We start from the raw sequence: 25,877 nt of genomic DNA, 5'->3' as shown, positions 1-25,877 counted from the left end.
AAGGTGGGGAGAGGAAGCCATTATTTGGCCCCGGAATTGGCCTAAGGGTGGGCAAAATGCCCACTAACTACTCTTTTGTAGTATTTATAACAAGGTCAGCCAGCTGGGTCTCATACAATAGGAATTCCCTGATTGGGGCTGACTCCCTGAGAGCTGACTCTTAAGGAGCAGTATTCGAGACAAGGACTCATCATGTGTAAATAAAGGGTGACGAGGTGGCACAGTGGCTGAGAAGCTAGCGCTGCTGCCTCACAGCACTAGGAACCCGGGTTTGATTCCAGCCTTGGGCAACTGTCTGTGTGGAGTTTGCACATTCTCCCCATGTCTGCGTGGGTTTTCTCCTGATGTTTGCATTTCCTCCCACAGTCCAAAATTGTGCAGATTGGTGGATTGGTCATACCAAATTAGCGACAGTGTCCAGAGTTGTTTAGATTGGATGGATTAGCTATGGAAATGCAGGGTTATAGTGTAGGGGTCTGGTTGGGTTGCTTTTTGGGGGTGGGGGAGGTTGTACGGACTCGATGGGTCTAATGGCCTGCTTCTATGCTGCAGGGATTCTATGATTCTATGTTATTTCATCTACAGCTGGTAAAATCTACACCCTGCCATTGTCCTACCCAATCTTAAACCACATGCTTTGTATCTACCCACCCACACCCAGGGAAGGACATGCCACATAAAATCCCAGCCAGATAGTGTGATTAGATTAGATGCTCTACAGTGTGGAAACAGGCCCTTCGGCCCAACAAGTCCACACCTCCCCTTGAAGCATCCCACCCAGATTCATCCCCCTACAGCCAACACACCCCTGAACACTACGGGCAATTTAGCATGGCCAATCCACCTAGCCTGCACATCTTTGGACTGTGGGAGGAAACCGGAGCACCCGGAAGAAACCCACGCAGACACGGGGAGAATGTGCAAACTCCGCACAGACAGTCCCCTGAGGTTGGAATCAAACCCGGGTCCCTGGTGCTGTGAGGCTGCAGTGCTAACCACTGAGCCACCATGCCACCCTAAAATGATGTGTAGTGATAATGGGAACTGCAGAAGCTGGAGAATCCAAGATAATGAAATGTGAGGCTGGATGAACACAGCAGGCCCAGCAGCATCTCAGGAGCACAAAAGCTGACGTTTCGGGCCTAGACCCTTCATCAGAGAGGGGGGTGGGGTGAGGGTTCTGGAATAAACAGGGAGGGAGGGGGAGGCGGACCGAAGATGGAGAGAAGAAGATAGGTGGAGAGGAGAGTATAGGTGGGAAGGTAGGGAGGGGATAGATCAGTCCAGGGAAGACAGACAGGTCAAGGAGGTGGGATGAGGTTGGTAGGTAGGAGATGGAGGTACGGCTTGGGGTGGGAGGAAGGGATGGGTGAGAGGAAGAACAGGTTAGGGAGGCAGAGACAGGTTGGAGTGGTTTTGGGATGCAGTGGGTGGAGGGGAAGAGCTGGGCTGGTTGTGTGGTTTATGGAATAAATAGGGAGAGAGGGGGAGGCGGCCCGAAGATGGAGAGGAGAAGATAGGTGGAGAGGCAAACCATTTCCACTCCCCCTCCCATTCTTTAGATGACATGTCCATCATGGGCCTCCTGCAGTGCCACAATGATGCCACCCGAAGGTTGCAGGAACAGCAACTCATATTCTGCTTGGGAACCCTGCAGCCCAATGGTATCAATATGGACTTCACCAGCTTCAAAATCTCCCCTTCCCCCACCGCATCCCAAAACCAGCCCAGTTCGTCCCCTCCCCCCACTGCACCACACAACCAGCCCAGCTCTTCCCCTCCACCCACTGCATCCCAAAACCAGTCCAACCTGTCTCTGCCTCCCTAACCTGTTCTTCCTCTCACCCATCCTTTCCTCCCACCCCAAGCCGTACCTCCATCTCCTACCTACCAACGTCATCCCACCTCCTTGACCTGTCTGTCTTCCCTGGACTGACCTATCCCCTCCCTACCTTCCCACCTATACTCTCCTCTCCACCTATCTTCTTCTCTCCATCTTCGGTCCGCCTCCCCCTCTCTCCCTATTTATTCCAGAACCCTCACCCCATCCCCCTCTCTGATGAAGGGTCCAGGCCCGAAACGTCAGCTTTTGTGCTCCTGAGATGCTGCTGGGCCTGCTGTGTTCATCCAGCCTCACATTTCATTATCTTAAAATGATGTGTTGTTGTGTATTTGCATTGAATGGAGGTATATTGGTCAGGGTTTAATACTACTGCTTTTGATGAAAATTATAACAATAAATAAACCTTTGGATCAGAGGGTACAATAATTTAGTTTATAAAAGAAGCAAAACTAGGAAATGTCGTTAAAGTAAGGATGACAGTGGTGGATTTCAAGGGAACATGACAAGCCGATGAAATGGATTGACTCATGAAGTCACTCATGGCAAGAAACTGAGAGGTGATGTGTTCGGTTGGAAAGGTAACGCAGCTAAACACTGATTTTGAAGACGCAGAAAGATAAAAAGACTTGGGTATTTGTACATGTTATTTGTAAGTGGCAGGAGAGGTAAATATGACGGCTAATTAAAACAAATGAAAACTTAATTGAAGTAGGGGTACGGACTAAAAGAGTCAGGCTGTTATGCTAAGCCCTCATAAAACACTAGTTTAGCTTCAGTTGGGGTTCAATTTTGGCCAAAAATCATTGGGAAGGATATGATGAGAATGTACCAAAGAGGTCTTGTAAAATTCTTCCAGTGCTGATGGATTACATATTCATCAATGGACTGGAAAGGTTGAGATATTACTCTCCTTGAAGCAGGCAGGGCTTTGAGGAGATTTGACTGATGTTTTCAAAATCATGCAAGACTTAGATGGAGCAACATTTTCCAGTGGATGAAGGATTGGTAACATGAAGATTTAAAATGTGGATGTTGCTGGTCTGAGATAAGTACTGAAAATGCCGGAAGTACTCCACAGATCTGCTAATATCTGTACAGAGAGGATTATATATTAACATTTAAGGTCAGTGTTACCACTATTTTTATTCCAGACTGAAGACAATTGACATCAGATCTAGAAGCAATAGGTGGAAAAGACTTTTTGAAGTGTTTTTTTAAGTGATCACAATTTTGAATGTACTGTCTGATTCGGTTCAGAATACACATACAGTGGTCGTCCTTAAAAGGGAATTGGGTAAATGTCCAAAGGAGAAAAACTTGCAGGGATAATGAAACAGCAGAAAACTGAGAACTAATTGTAATGTCCTTAAGAAATAAAATGGACTTGTTGGGCTGAATGACCTTCTTTGGTGCTATACTTTTCTATTATTCGTTCAGTACACCACTGTGATATACTGCCATTTCACCCTCTAATTTCACCAACCTCATACTGCTACTAAGATAATAAAATGTGAGGCTGGATGAACACAACAGGCTTAGCAGCATCTCAGGAGCACAAAAGCTGACGTTTCGGGCCTGGACCCTTCATCAGAGCTCTCTGAGAGCTCTCTGATGAAGGGTCCATGCCCGAAACATCAGCTTTTGTGCTCCTGAGATGCTGCTGGGCCTGCTGTGTTCATCCAGCCTCACATTTTATTATCTTGGATTCTCCAGCATCTGCAGTTCCCATTATCACTCATACTGCTACTAAATTGTTTTACCCTGTGACATGGCACAAGCAAGCAAGGCAATACATGTCAACCACACACCCATTATGCCAATGCAGAAGTCAGTAAAATGAGTGGTGGATTCTATTACTTTCTTTTTATACATATTACAAAGACCACAGGAGGTTGCATGGCAACCGAGGCCTGTTCATTATCTGTTTAAAGTCATATGAAAAACTATAAACCTTCACTTACAGAATTACACCACACAACACAGTTGCCATAATCTAATACTATGTTTTGAGATTTCACCAACATAATAGGATTGTATATGCAATGTACAGAAATTAGACCAAGAATACACAGCGTTAACCCAAAATTTACTCAGCATTCCTCATTGGAATTCTAACAACTTAATCTGAACAATATGTTGGCTTCTACTGCACAGAAAACAAAGATATTAATACCAATGTATGTATTGCTAATCTATTTTTCTTATTACATAAAAGGAGCAAGAGTGGGCACCACAGACCTTTGAACCTGTTCTGCTACTTAATATAATCATGGCTGATTTGATTGCAACTCAAGTTCACATTCCCATCACGTCCGATCACCTATCAATCCTTTGTTTAACATGACTCTAAACACATGTTGCCTTAAAAATATTCAGACTCTGCTTTTGGTGCCTTTTCAAGAGGAAATTTCCAGACTCCTGATCCTGTGAGAAAAGAAAAATGCCTCACGTCTGTTTTAAATTTTTAAACAATTATCTTTAGTTCAGGATTCTCCCATAAAAGGAAACATCCTTGCCACATTGATCTTGTGCATTTCAATTAAGTCTCTTCTTCTTCTTTTAAACTGCACCAGATAGCCTAATCTATCTAACTTATCCAAACAATCCACTTAACTTAGCCATTAGTGTGGTAAACCTTGTCTGAATTGCCTGTACTGCATTTATTTCCTTTTAATAAGAAGACCAATACTGTGCATAGCACTCCAGACATGTTCTTCCCAGTTCCCTACACAACTGAAGGAGAACCTCCCACTTCTGCTTGAAGATCCCCTCACAATATATGATAACATTCGATATGCTCTCCTAACTATTTGCTGTACCTATTTATTAGCCTTTTGTAATTCATGTGCTAGGACATCTAGATCCCCCTGCAGCTCAGACATCTTTAATCTCTGACCAAATAGATAATATACTTTTTTAATTCTTTTTACCAAAATGAACATTTTCCTATGTCAGAGATAATAAAATGTGAGGCTGGATGAACACAGCAGGCCAAGCAGCATCTCAGGAGCACAAAAGCTACGTTTTGGGCCTAGACCCTTCATCAGAGAGAGGGATGGGGTGACGGTTCTGGAATAAATAGGGAGAGAGGGGGAGGCGGACCGAAGATGGAGAGAAAAGAAGATAGGTGGAGAGATTATAGGTGGGGAGGTAGGAAGGGGATAGGTCAGTCCAGGGAAGACGGACAGGTCAAGGAGGTGGGATGAGGTTAGTAGGTAGATGGGGGTGCGGCTTGGGGTGGGAGGAAGGGATGGGTGAGAGGAAGAACAGGTTAGGGAGGCAGAAACAGGTTGGAGTGGTTTTGGGATGCAGTGGGTGGAGGGGAAGAGCTGGGCTGGTTGTGTGGTGCAGTGGGGGGAGGGGACGAACTGGGCTGGTTTAGCGATGCGGTGGGGTAAGGGGAGATTTTGAAACTGGTGAAGTCCACATTGATACCATTAGGCTGCAGGGTTCCCAGGCGGAATATGAGTTGCTGTTCCTTCAAACCCACCGACTCCCACAGCTACCTAGAATACACCTCCTCCCACCCACCCTCCTGCAAAAATTCCATCCCCTATTCCCAATTCCTCCGCCTCCGCCGCATCTGCTCCCACGACAAGACATTCCACTCCCGCACATCCCAGATGTCCAAGTTCTTCAAGGACCGCAACTTCCCCCCCCACAGGGATCGAGAACGCCCTTGATCGCGTCTTCCGCATTTCCCGCAACACATCTCTCACACCCCGCCCCCGCCACAACCGCCCTAAGAGGATCCCCCTCGTTCTCACACACCACCCCACCAACCTCCGGATACAACGCATCATCCTCCAACACTTCCGCCATCTACATTCCGACCCCACCACCCAAGGCATTTTTCCATCCCCACCCCTGTCTGCTTTCCGGAGAGACCACTCTCTCCGTGACTCCCTTGTTCGCTCCACACTGCCCTCCAACCCCACCACACCCGGCACCTTCCCCTGCAACCGCAGGAAATGCTACACTTGCCCCCATACCTCCTCCCTCACCCCTATCCCAGGCCCCAAGATGACATTCCACATTAAGCACAGGTTCACCTGCACATCTGCCAATGTGGTATACTGCATCCACTGTACCTGGTGTGGCTTCCTCTACATTGGGGAAACCAAGCGGAGGCTTGGGGACCGCTTTGCAGAACACCTCCGCTCAGTTCGCAACAAACAACTGCACCTCCCAGTCGCAAACCATTTCCACTCCCCCTCCCATTCTTTAGATGACATGTCCATCATGGGCCTCCTGCAGTGCCACAATGATGCCACCCGAAGGTTGCAGGAACAGCAACTCATATTCCGCCTGGGAACCCTGCAGCCCAATGGTATCAATGTGGACTTCACAAGCTTCAAAATCTCCCCTTCCCCCACCGCATCCCAAAACCAGCCTAGTTTGTCCCCTCCCCCCACTGCACCACACAACCAGCCCAGCTCTTCCCCTCCACCCACCGCATCCCAAAACCACTCCAACCTGTCTCTGCCTCCCTAACCTGTTCTTCCTCTCACCCATCCCTTCCTCCCACCCCAAGCCGCACCTCCTTCTCCTACCTACTAACCTCATCCCACCTCCTTGACCTGTCCGTCTTCCCTGGACTGGCCTATCCCCTCCCTACGTCCCCACCTATACTCTCCTCTCCACCTATCTTCTTTTCTCTCCATCTTCGGTCCGCCTCCCCCTCTCTCCCTATTTATTCCAGAACCCTCTCCCCATCCCCCTCTCTAATGAAGGGTCTAGGCCCGAAACGTCAGCTTTTGTGCACCTGAGATGCTGCTTGGCCTGCTGTGTTCATCCAGCCTCACGTTTTATTATCTTGGATTCTCCAGCATCTGCAGTTCCCATTATCTCTGATACCATTTTCCTATGTCATACTGCATTTGACAGATCATTGTTCATTCCCTTATATGATTTATAATTTCTCGTAACCTCTTTATGCCCCTTTCATATTACTCGCTATCCTAAATATGGTGCTATCAAAGCAAATTCGTCCACTGTGATTGCACTGCAATGATTTTGTTTCATAAATTAGATTCATGATAAGGTCTCACCTCTCCTTTTTCATTCCGGATTCTTCTGTTGAAATCTTTGCCTTCCAAGCAGATGAAATCCTCACCCGGATTAATGATGCCACATTTGATGGCAATGGCACGAGCTGTGTTTATGTTGTCTCCTGTAACCATACGTACAGTAATACCAGCTCGTTGGCACTTTCTGATGGCTTCTGGAACCTGTACAGCAAAGTAAGAAAATCAGGGATCCTGACTGTTTAGCAGTTTTGCTTACTGGACAACTAAGCTAATGTTTTCTTGCATCAAATGTAAATACACAATATGGTAAAATGAAATAACTTCGTAACAATATTGAGATTGCTCAGATAGATCAAAAGAAGGTGTTCTGGAGCTTCTGCTTCTTGATTGCCACCTTTCTTTTATTATTGCACATGTATCCATATTTTAATATCAAGGCAAAACACTATGGAAGTTAGAAGTCTGAAGTAACTACAGAAATACCAGAACCAGTCAGATCAGGAAGGTCTGTGGAGACAGACATAATATTAAGAGTTCCAGGTTGCTGACTTTCCATTTTATTCTCATTATATATTCATTTTAATCGATATATGAATAACCAAAGACTCCTATTTCTCTCCAGATATTTTGGGTAAAATCAAAAGAATTGCTCAGCAAACTGGATGGTATCCAACTGCTGATTATATTCTTTTCTTGACACCTAGTAATAACGAGGTATATCTGCATAACTTTGTATTATTCTCACATTAATGTCTACTGTATATCAGTGGAATTGAACTATTATATATTGCAGTTCTATGTTCTTTGTTATGAAGTATAATAAACACGGTCATGAGATATTATACTTGTTAACAAAATACAAAATTAACAAGCTGCGTTTCTTTGATAATTCTGTGACCTATTTAATGTTATAAATTTGCATTTTGTCTCAAGAACATATTTGTTCTACCTTTGTTGCCTTTGCATCTCCCCCCACCCCCGCCGATTTAACATTTTATTCCAGATTATACATTGAGGGTGGACTTAATCTCTGCATATGGTGTAAATTTTGGAGTTGAACCTGCCTCTAGTTCCATGTTTTATGTGCCTTTAGCTGGTATGGGTGACTGCCCCAGTCTGAAATCCGGTTTCATATGGTGTCAAGAGGAAGTTTTACCTCAAGGGGAGGACAGGAAGTTCATCACACTTGGAGAGCCAAGCGGGAGAGGTGATCTCTCTCCATAGAAGTCGAAGAATATAGGGCTCATCTCTTTATTTTTACTTGTTAACATTGCCAATTTCTCTTGGTCTCAAATGTATTGTTCTGCACCTTTTGAAGCTAGCCACCGAGTCAGAGACTGTGTGCTCAAGTATCAATTAGGATAGACTCAAGACTGACATTTCAATAGAGTACTGAAGGACTGCTGTGCTGCTAGGGTGATCGTCTTTCAGGTAAGGAAGTTCAATCAAGAGCCCTACCTACCTTTACAGTTGAATATAAAAGATCCAATGACACTGTTCAAAAAGAACAGAGGTGTTTTTCCTCAGCACTGTGGCCAATTTCATATTATTGCTCCACCAATATCTAAAACCAATGATCCAGATCAGCTTTCATGGATGGACTTGGATCCACTGGAGTTCAGAAGAATGAGAGATAACATGATTGAGGCAGATAAGATCCTGAATGGTTTTGATAAAAGTGGATAAGGAATTGACTTTTCCTTTGCTTTAGAGGTGGTGTAGTGAGGTCATTGGATGTTTTCAAGGCAGTGGTCAATATATTTTTGTTAGACAATAGAATCAGGAGGTCATCATTATGTTGAATCCCAGGAGATGGAAGAGGTACTAAATGAATATTTAGCATCAGTTTTTTTTTACTGTTGAGAAAGAAATGGAGTCTAGAGAATGCACCGAAATAAGCTTTGATGTTTTAAAAACAGTTCACATTATAGAAGAGGAAGTTCAGGAGGTCTTAGAGAATATAAAGATGGGTAAATCTCTGGGAACAGATCTAATGTATCCCAGAACATTGTGCGAAGTAAAGGGGGAAATTACAGTCTCCTTGCAGAAAAAATTGCATCATCTATAACTACCAGTGAGGAGCCTGATGACTGGAGGGTGGATAATGTTGTACCATTTTTTAAGAAAGGTTGCAAGGAGAAACCAGGGAACAGTAGACCCGTGAGTCTGACTTCAATTATGAGTAAACTGTTGGAGGTGTTTATAAATGATGGGATTTATGGACATATAGAGAGGCAAAACTTGAATACGGATAGTCAGCATGGTTTTGTGCAAGGAAGTTTGTGTCTCACAAACTTGACTGATTTTTTTTGAGGAGGTAATGAAAAAGATTGGCGATGGCAGTAAATGTTGTCTATTTGGATTTTAGTAAAGCTTTCGAAAAGGTTCCGCATGGTGGATTAATTAGTAAATTTAGGTCACATGGGATTCAGTGTGAACTTGCTAATTGGACACATAATTGGCTCAACGGCAGGAGAGAGAGAGTAACGGTGGAGGGTTGCTTTTCAGGCTGGAGGACTGTTACCAGAGATGTTCCGTAGTGATCAGTTCTGAGTCTTCTTTTGTTTGTCAATAGACAATAGGTGCTGGAGCAGGCCATTCGGCCCTTCGAGCCAGCACCACCATTGTCATTTATATAAATAATTTGGAGGAGAGTTTAGAAGGCATGGTTAGTAAGTTTACAGATGATACCAAAATTGGTGGCATTGTCGACAGTGAAGAAGGTTTTCTGAGATTACAAAGGGACCTTGATCAAATGGATTAACAGACTGAAAATGGCAGATCGAGTTGAATCTGGATGAATGTGAGGTATTGCATTTTGTTACAACAAACAAGGGTTGGCTTATATATTTAATGGTAGGCCCTTGGGTAGTGTTGTAGAACAGTGGGACCTAGACATGCAGGGTCATAATTCTTTGAAGTTTGCATCACATACAGACAGGGTGTTTAAAAAGGCATTTGGCACGCTTGCCTTCATTGCTCCGTCCTCTGAGTACAGGAGTTGGGAAGGCATGATGAGGTTGTACAGGATGTTGGTTAGGCTTCTTCTGGAATACTGTGTCCACTTCTGGTTACCCAGTTATAGGGAGGTTATTATCAAGTTGGAGAGGGTTTGGAAGCGATTTGCCAGGATGTCCTGGGTATGGAAGGTTTAAGTTACAAAGAAAGGCTGGATCGGCTGGGACTTCTTTCACTGGAGCATAAAAAGTTGAGAGGTGACCTGATAGAATTTGTAAAATAATGAGAGATATAGATACAGTTAATGGTAGTTGTCTTTTCGCCAGGATGGGGGCATTTCGAGACTATAGGACACATTTTTAAGGTCAGAAGACAGACTTGAGAGAAAAGACATGACAGGCAAACTTTTTACGCAGAGGGAGATTGACATGAACTTCCTGAGGAAGTGGTGGATGCAGCTACAATTACAACCTGTAGAAGACGTTTGGATGAACACATGAATATGAAAGGTTTGGAGGGATATGGGTGGAGCAGGCAGGTGGGACTAGTTTAGTTTGGGATTATGTTTGGCATGGGCTAGGTGGACAGGAGGGTCTATGTCTACGTTGTACGACTCAATGACTCTATGTCATCAGGGATGTGAATTTGAAATACATGCTCATCCATGATCTTATTGAATAGTAGAACAGGCTCAAAGGGCTGAATAGCCTACTTCTGTTCCCAATCCATGTATTTGTATGTTTACAGGAGCTTGATATCAGGTACTGACAGTTACAAGTCTCCTGGAAGCTCCATTGTTTATAATGTGATTTGAGACATCCTGAGGTGCTGAAAGGTGCTACAGAACGCATTTTTTTCTCTTTGTATAATCACCTCATTCCTAAAAGTTGTACTCTTAACCTCTCTGCCATTGCAAATTTCCATTTTATCCCTAAACTGTCCTGTCACTGTATGTTAATATATAATTGACGATACTCTGCATACACACATCTCCACCCAACTCTCTCTCTTCCAATGCAGTTTATGACTGGTTCATGGTATAAAGACCAACATCTACTGATTGTGGCAGTAAGAAGCTCTAGTAAAGTCAAAGTTAGTAGGAATCCGGCAGAAAAATCTTCCCTGCTTGGAGTTGTACATAACACAATACAAAATGGTCATTGTTTGTGGACACCATTCATCTCAATCCCAGGGCATCACAGCAGGAGTTTGTCAAAGTCATAGATCTAACTGCCTTCAGCTCCTTCATCAATGATCTTCCTTTCATCCAAAAATCCAAAGATGATTGCACAATGTCCAACCCTTTGGATAATGAAGTCTTCTATTTCCATTGCCGCATGTTGGAAAAGGTTGAGATTGGCACAAAGTGTCAAGTGATATTTGCACACACAAGTGATAATAGTAACCATCTCTTAAAAGAGAGAGTTAAACCATCTTCCCTTGACATTTCATGCCATTACCATTGCTGAATCCCCTATCATCAATGTCTTAGGGTTAGCATTGACCAGAAACTGAACTGGATAAACCACATAAATATTACAACTACAAAAACAAATCACGAGCTAGGGATTCTATGATGAGAGACTCATCTCCTGAATCCGCAAAGCCTTTTCACCATTTACAAGGCCCCAATCAGAAATACGACCGAATTCTCTTCAATTGCAGCTCCAAAAATATTCAGGAAGCTTGACGCCTTCCAGGACAAAGTAATCTATCCGAGGTAATGGGAACTGCAGATGCTGGAGAATCTGAGATAACAAAGCATGGGGCTGGATGAGCACAACAGGCCAAGCAGCATCTTAGGAGCATCCAATGAAGGGTCTAGGCCAGAAATATCAGCTTTTGTGCTCCTAAGATGCTGTGTGGCCTGCTGTGTTCATCCAGCCCCACACTTTGTTATCCAAGTAATCCATCTTGATTAGTTGCAGAGTACACTGCAAAAGCACAACAACACTTTGCAAATATTAAACTCTGAGCACAAGGGCAGCAGATACATGTCATGCATCATTGAAAATTGAAACCAATTTACCATTCCTTTACTATTCTTCAGTCAAAATCCTAGAACTCTCCTAATTAACAACACTGTAGAGTGATGTTGCCACATGAGCCACAGCTGGTTAAGTAGTAGCTAATCACAATCTTTTTCAAGGGAATGAATGGATAGGAAATATATGCTGGCCTTACTAGCAACATTTATACCACAAATGAATGAATTAAACAAAAATATCCAGAGTTGGATTTTTTTTGACATGTACACAGCCACAATCTGCCCTCTTTATCCACACTACTGTCACCAAAAGCCAATCACTAGTCCGTTTGTTTCTATTTTCCTTCTTTCATGATTCATCTCCTTGTCACCACTGTCTTGTAGTTTTTGTCCAATAGTTCCCAGTTAAATTGAGTCACCCCAAAGCAATTATGTGTTAGTAGGTAATATAAAAGGGACATCAAGCTTTTCTTATAATATATATATTTAAAAAAAGTAAAGTTAAACGGAATAGCAGATCTAATTGGGCACTAAAATAAAAATCTTTGTGAAGACAACTGCTGCAAGGATACTTTGCATCGGCCTGTGTTCACAAGAGAAGCAGATGATATTAACATTAGAATTGAGATACTGGGTAACAAAGGGAAAAAGGCTGAGATTTCAGCTGTGTAGCAATGATTGCCAGAGCCTCTTAAAAATGTCAGCCAGAATCTGAGTATGGGATTTCTGCTACCATTTCCAGCACCTCCAGTTTTCATTGGGATGCAATGAGAGTGTGGGAAGCAAGCCTTAACTTTACATTCCAGACCATTGCTGGGGGAGACATCTCCAAGGCCTTCGTAATTTTTGTGGAGTCAGATCAGCTTCTCCATGACTCATGCCCCAGTGAGCCAGCTCCAAAATCCACATCATCACTTTCAAAGTCCTTCAGTGTCTCTTAATTTTCCATCTTACTGGACACTGTACCTTTACTATGTATCTGAGCCAGGCCAATTCATATTTCATGTCATCCAATCCACTGAGTTTCAAACTTTCACTAATGGTGCCCTTGCTTTCTCCAGTTCTCTGAGAAAACTATTTTGCCTCACTGTCTCTATGGCTTTGAGTCTCCTTTAAGCACTTCTCTTTGATTGTGCCTTTGGCCTTCACCCTATATTTACCAGCTTTTGTTCCAGCCTCTTTTTCTCTGTCTCCTTAACCAAACAAAACCAGCTTTTTGAGAAGAAAGGGTTGCATTACAAGGGGGCGTTATGTAAACTGGATATGCTTCCCTAGAAAAGAGAAGATTGGAAAATGAAATAATTGCTGTCTTCCAGATTCTAAATGGGTTAGGCAATGCAGATAGATTTTGATCACTTTGGTTAGAACAGTAGAATTACAATTGGGGTATATTCCAATTATTTTAAGTAAACTCCAATCAGAGATTGAACAACATTCATCACATCTAGGGGTAGTAACAGTCGAGTGGTATTATTGCTGGATTATTAATCCTGAAAACCAGGTAATGTTCTGCCATATGGTATCAATGTGGACTGCAGCCATATGGTATCAATGTGGACTGCAGCCATATGGTATCAATGTGGACTGCAGCCATATGGTATCAATGTGGACTTCACCAGTTTCAAAATCTCCCCTTCCCCCACTGCATCCCTAAACCAGCCCAGTTCATCCCCTCCCCCCACTGCACCACACAACCAGCCCAGCTCTTCCCCCCCACCCACTGCATCCCAAAACCAGTCCAACCTGTCTCTGCCTCCCTAACCGGTTCTTCCTCTCACCCATCCCTTCCTCCCACCCCAAGCCGCACCCCCAGCTACCTACTAACCTCATCCCACCTCCTTGACCTGTCCGTCTTCCCTGGACTGACCTATCCCCTCCCTACCTCCCCACCCACACCTTCTCCACCTATCTTCTTTACTCTCCATCTTCGGTCCGCCTCCCCCTCTCTCCCTATTTATTCCAGTTCCCTCCCCCCATCCCCCTCTCTGATGAAGGGTCTAGGCCCGAAACGTCAGCTTTTGTGCTCCTGAGATGCTGCTTGGCCTGCTGTGTTCATCCAGCCTCACATTTTATTATCAATGTTCTGGGGCCTTGGGTTCGAATCACAACATAACACATTGAATTCAATACAAATCTAGAATTAGGAGTCTTCTGACGAGAATGATAGTGATGAAACCATTGTTGGAAAAACCCTCTGGAAATTTTCATCCTTACCTGGTCTGGCATCAAACACATGAATCCAGCAATAAATACTTACTCAGCCAGTGACGTCCACATTCCGTGAATAAATTTAAAACAAGCTAGTGATATGTGGGAGCCTAACAAAAAAGGTAAACTTGATTCAATGGTCTTTACTCACTCCTTTCATAGGTTTGTTTGTATGTTTGTAATGTACTTGCGTTATGGTGTCAGAGTCAGACAGCACAGAAACAGACCCTTCAGTACAACCAGTCCATGCCAAGCTAAACTAGTCCCACCTGCCTTCATCTGGCCCACATCCTTCCAAACCTTTCCTTTTAATGTATTTATCCACATGTTTTTTAAAAGTTGTAACTGTACCTGCATCCATCACTTCCTCTGGCATTTCACTGCACACGATAACCACACTGAGTCAAAAAGTTGCTCCTCATGTCCTTTTTAAATATGCCCCCTGGTACTGAACTCCCCACATTTAGGGTAAAAACCTTTGCTACTCACCTTATCTATGCCCCTCATGATTTTATAACCTTCTATAACGTCACCAATTCAGGCAGAATTGTAACAGTAAGATATATTGATGTGAAAAACGTCTCAGCCTAATCAGCCTACTTTTATAATTCAACCCTCCTTTCCCAGCAACATTCTGGTAAATCTTTTCTGAACCCTCTCTTGTTTAAAAATATCCTTCCTATATTGTTACTGGTGATCAGTACTCCAGAAGAGGCCTCACCAACATCCTGTACAACCTCAACTTAACATCCCAACTCCTCTCATCAAAGGTCTGAACAATGACGCGTGCTAAACAACTTCTTAACCACCCTGTCCACCTTTGAAACAAATTTCAAACAATTATGTACCTGAACCCCTTGGTCTCTCTATTCTCCCCGGAACCCTAACATTAATTGTCTAATTCTTGCCCTTGTTTGTTTTATGAAAATGCAATTTGTCGTACTTATCCAAATTAAACTCCATCTGCCAATCCTCAGTACTTTGATCAAGATCCCATTGTACTCTTAGATAACCTTCTTCACTGTCCACTATACCACCAATTTTGGTGTCATCTGCAAACTTATTAACCATGCCTCCTATATTCTCATACAAATCATTTATATAAATGGTAAGCAAAAGTGGACCCAGTACTGATCCCTGTGCAACACCACTGGTCACTGGCCTACAGTCTGAAAAAGAACCCTCCTACATCCTCTTTCTCCTACTGTAAATCTCTTCAGAGTAGATTTTGAGGAGAAATGACAAAATATTTGATCTAAATTATTCAGATCCTGCAGTATGCTCCAGAAGTCAGTATAATCCATCAAATGACATATTCAGGGCATCCCAGCCATAATGTAGGTGTCTGCAATGTACACAATCTGCTCTGCACTTGTTCCTCTGTTGGCACAGCCATAGCTTTAAGACATCCTCTGGTAAATTTTACGATGGCAATAATGCAGCAACAGAATCACAAGGGGTTTTGTTATTTATACATATAACGCGCAACTCCCAGCAGAGTCCTATTATGTTTGATTGAATCTGACAACCTTACCTATTTTGATTCCCGTATGGCAGGCCGAATTATAACGGTGAGATTTATTGATGTGAAGATGATTTTTACATATACTAAGTGCAGTAAGTTAAAACTATATCTACTTTCTGAAGTCAGAAGAGCGTAAGACTTCAAATACAACTGAAACAAGATTGTGTCAAGGTCTGCTCAAGTGAATTTCATGAATAATTAATAAACACAAGGCAAAACCACTGCTATGTGATTTTTTTGACGGAGCAGCGAGGAGAGAATAGCGACTTCATTAACTGCATGGACTCACATACAGATGGAAATTAAAGTTTGCGGAAATCAAAAGTCATACTTGTGAACACTCGATATGCCTCAAATTTCACATTGTTATGTAGCTTTAAGCTTGTAATTTGTTTTAGGTTTGGAGACTGCGCTACCAATTTACCTCATTATGTGCAAAATCCTTTGGGTTAGAGTCATTGTCAAAAGCAGTCACCTGACCATTTGAATCCCATTTTCCAGCATTTGGCTGGCAGCCTTGTATGCCTTGGCCTTGCAAGTGTACATGTAAACAGTTTGGAAATGTTATGAGCATTTCTGCCTCCACCACCTGCATAGGTAGTGAGTTCCTGATTCCCACCACCTGACTGTTCTTGATTAATTCTTGCCTCTCCAAATGCAGATAAATTCTCTCTCTTAAAACTGCTTTCAATAGTTTTCTCATCAATGAGCTGAGACTGACCAGGCTGATGATTCCTGGTTTATCCCTCTCCCTTCTTGGATAACACTACCCATTGGCTGTCCTCCAGTCCTTAACACCTCTTCTGCAGCCACAGAAGAATTCAGCATTATTACCAGTGCTCCTACTATTTCTCCCTTGCTTCACCAACAGTGTGCGATAAAGTTCATCCAACTCTGGAGATTTATGTACTTTTCAGCCTGCGTGACCACTCAGAGCCTCTTTCCTGTCTATGCTAGTTTCTTTACGTTTATTATGATCCTTCTGCTGATCTTTAAGCCTTTGTTCCCTCACTTTGTCCCTCTCACCTGTGAACACCAGTAAAGGGTATTTATTTAGAACCCTAATTACATTCTCCAGATCCACATACAAATTACCACTGTCATCCTTAACAGATCATACTCCTTCTCTCATCATCTTTTTACCTGTACTGTACTTAAAAATATCTTTGGATTTTACTTTGTTTCATCTACCATTTTTTATTCCTGTCCAACCCCTCCACCGCCCCACTTTCACTCACTTGATTTTCATTTTGCTTCCCCTTTCACATTCTGTACCATAAGACAATAAAACCACAATATATAGGAGCACAATTAGACCATTTGGCCTATTGTGTTTGCTCTACCATTCAATAATGGCTGATATACTTCTCAACCCCATTCTCCTGCCTTCTCCCGGTAACCTTTGATCCCTTACCAATCAAGAGCCTATCTATCTCTGTCTATAATACACTCAATGAGTTGCTTCCACAGCCTTCTGCAGCAATGAGTTCTACAGATTCACCACCTTCTAACTGAAGAACTCCCTCTAATCTTAGTTCTTCTCCACATCCACTCTATTCACACCTCTCAGAATTCTGTAAGTTTCAATTAGATCCCCCCTCCTCCTTCTAAACTCCATCAAGTATACACACAGAGTCCTTTCGTCACACTCAAGCCCTTCATCCCAGAATCATTCTTGTAAACTTTCTCTGGATCACCTTCAATGCCAGCATATCCTTCTCTAGATATGGGGCCCAAGACTGCTCACATATTCCAACTGCGGTCTGACCAGAGCCTTACAGAGACTCAGCAGTACATTTCAGCTCTGGCATTCTAGCCCTCTTGACATGAATGCTAAGACTGCATTTGCCTTCCTAACCGCCAACTGAACCCACATGTTAACTTTAACAGAATCCTGAACTAGGACTCCCAACTCCCTTTATGCTCCAGATTTCCAAACCTTTTCCCATTTAGAAAGTGTTCCATGCCTCTATTCTTCCCCCCCAAAAGTGGATAATCTCACATTTTCCCACAATATATTCTATCTGCCACTACTTTGCCCACTCTCCTAGCCTGTCCAAGTCCTTTTGCAGCCTCCACTTCCTCAACACCACTTGTTCCTCCACCTATCTTTTGTCATCTGCAAAATTGGCAACAATGCCATCAGTTCCAATGTTCTCAGTGCTCCCTTAGGGCTTCAGTTATTTTGATCCCTGAGTATCTAGCCACATGTCCTGAGATCATGAAAGGTGCAATTTTAAATGTAAATCATTTCCCCACATTCTCTTCCAGCAATGATGAAGGAACTAATGACTAAAGCTTGAAGTATTAGTCAATTTGGGTGGTCCTGTGTCAGGAGATCAGATTATAGGCACTATGTGAACAAACTAAGTTCACCAGTTTCAATTCTTCCTCCTCATCCAGAACTGCTACACTTCATTTAAGCACAAAACATCATCAAGAGATCTACCTGAGAATGGACAAGACATATTTTATATTTTCTAATGAACCTGCTGTGACATGCCTCTGGAGCAGGTGGGACCCGAACTTGGGGCTTCTTCCTCAGAGGTAGGGACATGCTAGAGCCCGATTAAACTTTTTTTACAGAAAATAACCTATGTTTCTAATCAACCTGTTTAGGGATGTTATTATACACCTCTAGAGCAAGTGAGACTTCATCTGGGCTCCCTGGTCCAGGGGTAGAGACATTACCACAAGAGGTCCCTGATTTAATTTTAATGTTTTTTTATCTAACATATTTTTATAATCAATATTATAATAACAGATGTTATTACATACCTCTGGAACAGATGGGACTTGAACCCAGGCCTCCCAGTCCAGGGCTAGGAACACTGCCACTATGTCACAAGATTGCCCCCTTTTAATTTTAATTTTTTTAAAAATTAACTTATTATTCTAAACACCCTTTTCAGGTATGTTATTACACATACCTGGAGCGGGTGGGACTTGAAACCTGGCCTCCTGTCCAAGGGTAGGGACACTACCGCAGTGCCATAAAGACAGCACCATATTGTAATTTTTTTAAAAAACATTTTTTATTCAACCCTTTGTTATAATCAACTTGTTCAGAGATGTCATTACACACCTCTGGAGCAGGTTGGACTTGAATCCAGACCCCTGAATCCAGGGCTAGGGACGTTACCACTGTGTTACAGGAAGGCCTCCTATTTTAATGAAACAGTCTTTAGCAGCTTCACCTTCTAAACTGGATGGAGTTGTACAGCAGGTTACTAGATTGGATATGAAGACGGAGAAACAGATTTGGCTGAAACTGTGGAGCAGCTGTGAGAAATAGAACTAAAGTTTCAAGTCCAGTATGATTTTTCTTGAGAATGTCAAACATTTTGAAGAAAGACTCAAAATGTTTGCTCTGTTTCTCTCTCCACAGAGGCTGCGTGACCTGTTGAACTTCTCTATCATTGTTTCTGTTTGGTTCAGGTTGGCAGCCTCTCCAGTCTTTCGCTTTAATTCAACCAGAAAGAGAAACAGATCTGGTCAGATTCAGTGGGGTTAGCTCATCTATATAACTTGCATGCTTTCTGTACATTTTTTAACAAATGTCCCTATAGATACTTACAGCATCAGCAATCAAAAACACAAACAATAAAATCTAGAAAAGGGCTTGTACTGAAGAGCACTGAAAGAAATCAATGCATTGGTCAAAGTGTTCACAGATTATATCTATGGATTCAATACTTTGAACGTTATGTTATTTATACATCCACACGTCACTTCTTTGAAGTTACTATTGGCATCTGCACGATGCAGTTAGTGGGCAGAGGTGAGAGCTGGGCAATAGTTTAACATTCGCTTATAAATATATGATATCTTTCAGGCTTTTAAGCAGCTTCAATAAGCTGACAGATGTAATATGATGGAATCCATGAGAGAGAGAGAGATAAAAGAGACACAGTTGAATAATGCAACACTGAAACAGATTCTTCACCTACCTCTGCATCTCCTTGACACTTCCACAAATAATTCTTTTTTTTTCCCCGTCTGCACATTTATCCACGAGTCAGCAATTTGATGAAACATCTTTCATTTTTCTGGATTGACGCAACCACAGCAACATCTAAAGGCTCAGTACCATTCAGAGAAAAGCTATTCCTTTCACCAATACCCCTTTCATTGGTTAAAAGCACCTCCAGTATTGCTGGAATGCTGTTTCTGTGGGTGTACTATCTATCAGGCATATAACAGCAATTCGCCAGGATCTCCAAAATTTGCAATTCCCACTGTCTAGGGGATCAACGGCAGCAGATGCACTGGAGCACTTTCAACTCACAGATCAATGTTCCCTCTTTATGACATCACCAAATCTTCAAACTCTGATCAGACAGCACTCTGGAAGCACCTTCACCTTAAGGACTGAAGCAGACTTAACACAATCCTCTCAGGTAATTTAGCCATGGATATCCAGATCCCAAAAATGATAAATTAAAAATGATAAAAATCCTGTCAGGATTGAACTACTCAAAACCAAATGCTGGCTTTGCAAATTCAAACTAATTTAGATAAAAATGCTTTGCTCTTGAGCACATTCAATTTTTATTCTCACTTTAATTGACAGATTTTAAAGTGTGCACTCACTCCTTCTTGGAAAAGTGTTTCTTTTGTTTTCCGAGGGGGTTGAGGTAAAATCACAGGTTCATGTATCATATTCAATGCCATGCATGACAGCATATGAACAGGACACCTTCTAACATAGCGTCAGCCATCATAAGTCATTTGTTGCTATAGAATTAAAATATTAGTGGCTAATAATTCAGGCACGGATCTTTTGGTGGGCATTGTCCTGTACTGTTCCCTGCTCCACCTTTGCATGAAAGCCACAGAAAACTTTGAGGCCACAAATACTGACTTTTAAGACTGAAATGAGGAAACAGTTTCTCCTCTCACAGGGTTCAAACAAAAGGAATTGGATGTGAAATCTTTAAATATTTTGAAGACAGGGGGCAGATTGATGATCAAGGGAATGAAATATTGTCAGGTATATGGAAGGATACAGAATTGAGGTTAAAACCAGATCAGACATAATCTTGTTGAATGGCAGAGTAGTCTCGAACAGCTCAGTGTTTGTATATTCATCCTGAGGTTGCACTTTCACTGCCAGGGGATTTTCTGCAATGGCCGGATTTTATAACAGACAGCAGTCAATGCTACTCACATACAGGGGTATGGGCCAAAAGTCCATGCCGTGCAACTTGCCATTTAACTGTCAGAGGAACTCACTCACGCTGCATGGACAGTGAGTGATCACACCTCTGGAAGCACTGTGCCATTGTAAAGAGCTGCTAGAATTCTGACAAATGGAATCATCTACAGACACATCTAGATGGAACCCTGAAGATCATGGGATGACTAAATGTAGTTGAAAGACTATTCGGGGCCATCCCTGGTTTACTGAGCCCTCCCTGCAGGTCCTCTTCAAGGTTTCTGTGATTATAGAGGAAACTCCTTCCTCCACTATGATGGGAAAGGGATACTGGCCCAGCAGTCGAACTAAGTGCCTGAATGAAGATCACTTGGAGGAAACCAGCAACCCTGGTCCCAAACCTCAAACCTGGTGTCAGTGCTGCACGTTAAAGTGCTCATACAATATGTCAAGATGGACAGTATCACAAATTGCTTACCCAACAACCTTGCATAGGACGAGGCATGCATTTGAGATTGCTGGAAAGGGCTTAGCAGCCCTATCACTGACAATGGCCAAGCAGCAGCATCTCCTGTCAGACACATGGCAGCATATGTGCGAAGGGCCTTTAGCTAGCAGAATTGATTCTAGCACTGCTCCATCCAAGAAATATTCCTGTGGTACTATCATGGACAATCAAGCTGCCACCAGGACAGGTACTGTGCTTTTCTTGTTTGGACGACTGGCAATGAACACCCAAAAGCTGAGAGAAAAGGCTGTACAGGCCAAAGGAACAGGAAGAGAAGCAGCGATGACCCCTTTCCTAGAGATTTGGAACCAGTGGAGAAAAAGGCTCTGGTGGCCTGGATCTGGGCCTGTACTAAACCAGATAAAGCAGCACACTCGCTTGGTTGCCAATTTGCCACCCTAAGCATTCACTCTCTCCTTTGCTGTGATGCACAGTAGCTGCATGCACCACTATAAGATACATTGTTGCAACTTGCCAAGGCTCCATTGAATACACCTTCCAAATTCTTGACCTCTACCGCCTAGAAAATCAAATGCAGCAGACGCAACTTACATTCTAATCACAGACCTGACTTTGGAACTACATCACTGTTCATTCACTGTCTTTGGGTCCTGGAACTCCTTTACCAGCACTGTGCATATAGCGAACCGTAAAGATTGTTGTAATTTAAAAAGACCACCTTCTCAATGATTATTGGGAACAGGCAATGAATGCTAGCCTTGTCATTGGTGCTCCCCATTCTAAGAATGATTGTTTTCTAAAAGAAATTCTCAGTTCATGCTAAATTGTGGGCATATTTGTCCTGAAAATTCACATCTTTAAGAAAGTGTATTCAGACCAGAGAAACTTAAAAATTATGAGGATGTTTAACAGCCACAATGGAGAGGAAGGCTTTGACTTTAAAGACACTAACTTACGTTTCTGCCATTCCGCTTGCTCTAAATAACTTCTAAGAAATGCAGCTTGTGTATGTTTCAATGCTTCCTGGAATCATTGTGTCTTACTTAGTTGCATATAAAAATTTTTGCACCCAGTAATGGTTACCTTACCTATTAAGTCAACTGACTGACTATGTTTTGTGCACATAGAATGATGTCCTGTAAAGTGAGAAGATTCAAATATAATACTAGGTTAATCTTTCTTTTTATTGAAGGTTAATTTCCTTTCCACCTCTTGATGTCATTCACCAGCTGAAAGAAATGACCTGACTTCCTCGTTCTCACACACCACCCTACCAACCTCCGGATACAACGCATTATCCTCCGACACTTCCGCCATTTACAATCCGACCCCACCACCCAAGACATTTTTCCATCCCCTCCCTGTCTACTTTCCGGAGAGACCACTCTCTCCGTGACTCACTTGTTCGCTCCACACTGCCCTCCAACCCCACCACACCCGGCACCTTCCCCTGCAACCGCAGGAAATGCTACACTTGTCCCCACACCTCCTCCCTCACCCCCATCCCAGGCCCCAAGATGACATTCCACATTAAGCAGAGGTTCACCTGCACATCTGCCAATGTGGTATACTGCATCCACTGTACCCGGTGCGGCTTCCTCTACATTGGGGAAACCAAGCGGAGGCTTGGGGACCGCTTTGCAGAACACCTCCGCTCAGTTCGCAACAAACAACTGCACCTCCCAGTCGCAAACCATTTCCACTCCCCCTCCCATTCTCTTGATGACATGTCCATCATGGGCCTCCTGCACTGCCACAATGATGCCACCCGAAGGTTGCAGGAACAGCAACTCATATTCCGCCTGGGAACCCTGCAGCCTAATGGTATCAATGTGGACTTCACCAGTTTCAAAATCTCCCCTTCCCCTACTGCATCCCTAAACCAGCCCAGTTCGTCCCCTCCCCCCACTGCACCACACAACCAGCCCAGCTCTTCCCCCCCACCCACTGCATCCCAAAACCAGTCCAACCTGTCTCTGCCTCCCTAACCGGTTCTTCCTCTCACCCATCCCTTCCTCCCACCCCAAGCTGCACCCCCAGCTACCTACTAACCTCATCCCACCTCCTTGACCTGTCCGTCTTCCCTGGATTGACCTATCCCCTCCCTACCTCCCCACCTACACTCTCTCCACCTATCTTCTTTACTCTCCATCTTCGGTCCGCCTCCCCCTCTCTCCCTATTTATTCCAGTTCCCTCTCCCCATCCCCCTCTCTGATAAAGGGTCTAGGCCCAAAACATCAGCTTTTGTGCTCCTGCTTGGCCTGCTGTGTTCATCCAGCCTCACATTTTATTATCTTGACCTGACTTCTTTGCTGGTTCTTGAAGAAGCATCTGGCTTGAGAATAATGTACTGCGGATGACTCAATGACTCACAACAACTAGTAGCACCTCTGTGGACACATTTTTAATAAGCACTTCTTTTGCTCACGTCATTTTGCAAAGCTCAAATGAGTGGGCTCCGAGCATCTTTTTATTCTTACCTGCACAACTGCATTGACCAACAAACTCCGCATTCCAAAACAACTGGTTAGATTTAACTGAAAATAAAGCTTCTACCACCACATTTAACTCTATTTTTTGTATTCCTAAGCATAAAATCACACTTGCACTCTGTAATTAATAAATGATAAGCAATGTGACACTTTACAATAGTTTTCATTGTGTGAAACTGTGGAACTAAAATGTATGGACTATGTTGCACGCTCCAAATTTGCGGGAATACATCTCTATCTGTTTCGATTAGCTGAGGCAATTTTGACCCAAAAGCATTGATCAATTAAAATGAAGATTTCCTTCAAGCTTACTTAGGGAGAATGAAAGATGAACTAAATTTGATATCAAACAGTTGAATTACAATGAGTGTGATATTGTGTTATTCAAATAACCATCTCTCAGAAGAAATTTCTTGTTTGAAATAGTTCACTTGCCTGAAGGGCTACCTAAAGTTTGAGAGATGTCAGCTCCTATAACTGATGATACAGCCTAATTAGAATTGATCACAGGGTTGTGAAATTACTAAGTATGTCTTTCTGACTTGTGGCTCTACTAATAATGCCTCTTCTTTCCACATAGGGAATGCATAGTCCTAAGTGACAATTGTGCTCTGATTTATAACGTGGGTAATCAGGCTTTAGGCCAGAAAATGCCTCTACAGAGAGAAATAAGAATCATATTTGGGATCAAGTTGTAAGTTTTATCTTGTGGTAATTCATTAATTTAACTCGCTCCCTTGAACAGAAATTCTAAGAATGCACTGACTCAGTCATGAATTGCTATTATTATTACGTCAATACCATGTTTATGTTTATCAATGGAAGTCTTTCACTGGCATTGTAAAGGTAAATTCCAAAAAGTTTTAAGATGACAATATTTTGCTAAAGTATAACTTATTAAATGCTGTGTTATGCTATCCTGAAGATGAGCATGAGTGCTTTGGCTATATGATTATAACTATCTTTAACTTCCAGGGAGGGCAGGCTGGGTGGGGTTGATTATGTCAGCTGGTGCCAGCTCTCCAGCCCCCAACCATCCACCACTCACTGCTTCAGTCAGTTTTCTACTGATAGCTGTCTTGGCAAAACAATTACTACTAGTCACTTTCATGCACAGAATGCCATGATAATGTTTACTTTCACCCATTGTAAAACAGGCACTTGCTAAATGGACAGCAACAGCTATGAAACTAATAAAAAATTAGATAGCCACTGTGACATCTGAAGTGACAGCAGGCCATATGTTCTATTCTCATCTAAACACTTCCTTTTAATTTAAAATTACCTTCCAGCCTCAGGAAATGTGTTTGATGGGAAATTAATAAGAAAGTAAAAAGGCTATTCCAACATAGTTAGCTTATTAAGTAGCAACAAAAGGATTATAAACAGGACAGGTATGTGGATTGAAATTCAGTCAGTTTTTCCTGATAGCAATTTAATAATGGCAATTCAACACCATTATTGGTGTTTAAAAGATAGCAGTTACTTAATTTTCTCTCCTTTTCCGATCCAATTTGACATTAATTCTCCCTATTTCCTTCCATCCCAGTTGTTCTGTTTATTTATCTTATTCCAGAATGCCACATGTCATGACGGCATGCAATTGGTCTTAAAGGACAGGCTTATCTGATTTAGAATCTATGCTATGATACAAAACCCCTCTTTTCCTTTTTAAGGATGAGAACCCTGTACTGAAAATATTGGGACAAGGATGCATAAAGATATGCATGTGTGGGTGATATGCCATCTGTTTCTTCACAGGACTTGACATCACAATGTCATATGCCCTAGCGTTGACACAGCAATGTAGTATCTTCTCACAAACCTGTGTGTTTTTGTGAAAATCTCAAACCTGCACACATTGTGCTGTTTGATGTTGAGATAATTGTCTGCACACTCATTGATTGTGTTCCTGTTCGGTTTTCTCCCTTCTTTTCAACAACACATGTGCAATGTTGTTGTGTGGCGAGAGTGTAGGAGGCAACAATTGTGATGATCGGCTCCCAACCTGGAGAGCTATTAGTGAGGGTAAGCCACTGCTTATGTAGATTTAAATAACTAACAATCTAAACTTCTGGAAAGTCACTTTCCATTTAATGATCATAAATTTTCCAGCACAAGCTGTGTGAGAACATTCAACTGAGGATAGTGAGGACAATACATAATGTGTTGAATGCTGCATTTCCTGCACATCTTGGAAGGTGTA

The 25,877-nt window shown here is 42.7% G+C and overlaps 1 protein-coding gene across 26 annotated transcripts in view; it reads right to left on the bottom strand.

The window, feature by feature from the left end:
• atp2b2 (ATPase plasma membrane Ca2+ transporting 2) overlaps nt 1-25,877 on the bottom strand; it is a 793,123-nt gene that overhangs the window by 73,769 nt on the left and 693,477 nt on the right. For all 26 annotated transcript variants that reach the window (XM_048547367.2, XM_059649827.1, XM_048547364.2 and 23 more), the window contains one exon: nt 6,895-7,074. In XM_048547367.2, the coding sequence (XP_048403324.1) occupies nt 6,895-7,074 (180 nt within the window). The remainder of the gene's footprint in view (nt 1-6,894; nt 7,075-25,877) is intronic.

The sequence above is a fragment of the Stegostoma tigrinum genome, chromosome 11 (assembly GCF_030684315.1).
Source record: "Stegostoma tigrinum isolate sSteTig4 chromosome 11, sSteTig4.hap1, whole genome shotgun sequence".
Lineage (NCBI taxonomy): Eukaryota > Metazoa > Chordata > Chondrichthyes > Orectolobiformes > Stegostomatidae > Stegostoma > Stegostoma tigrinum.
Note: the sequence above shows the minus strand (reverse complement) of the source record. Positions and strands in the feature narration are given on the sequence as shown.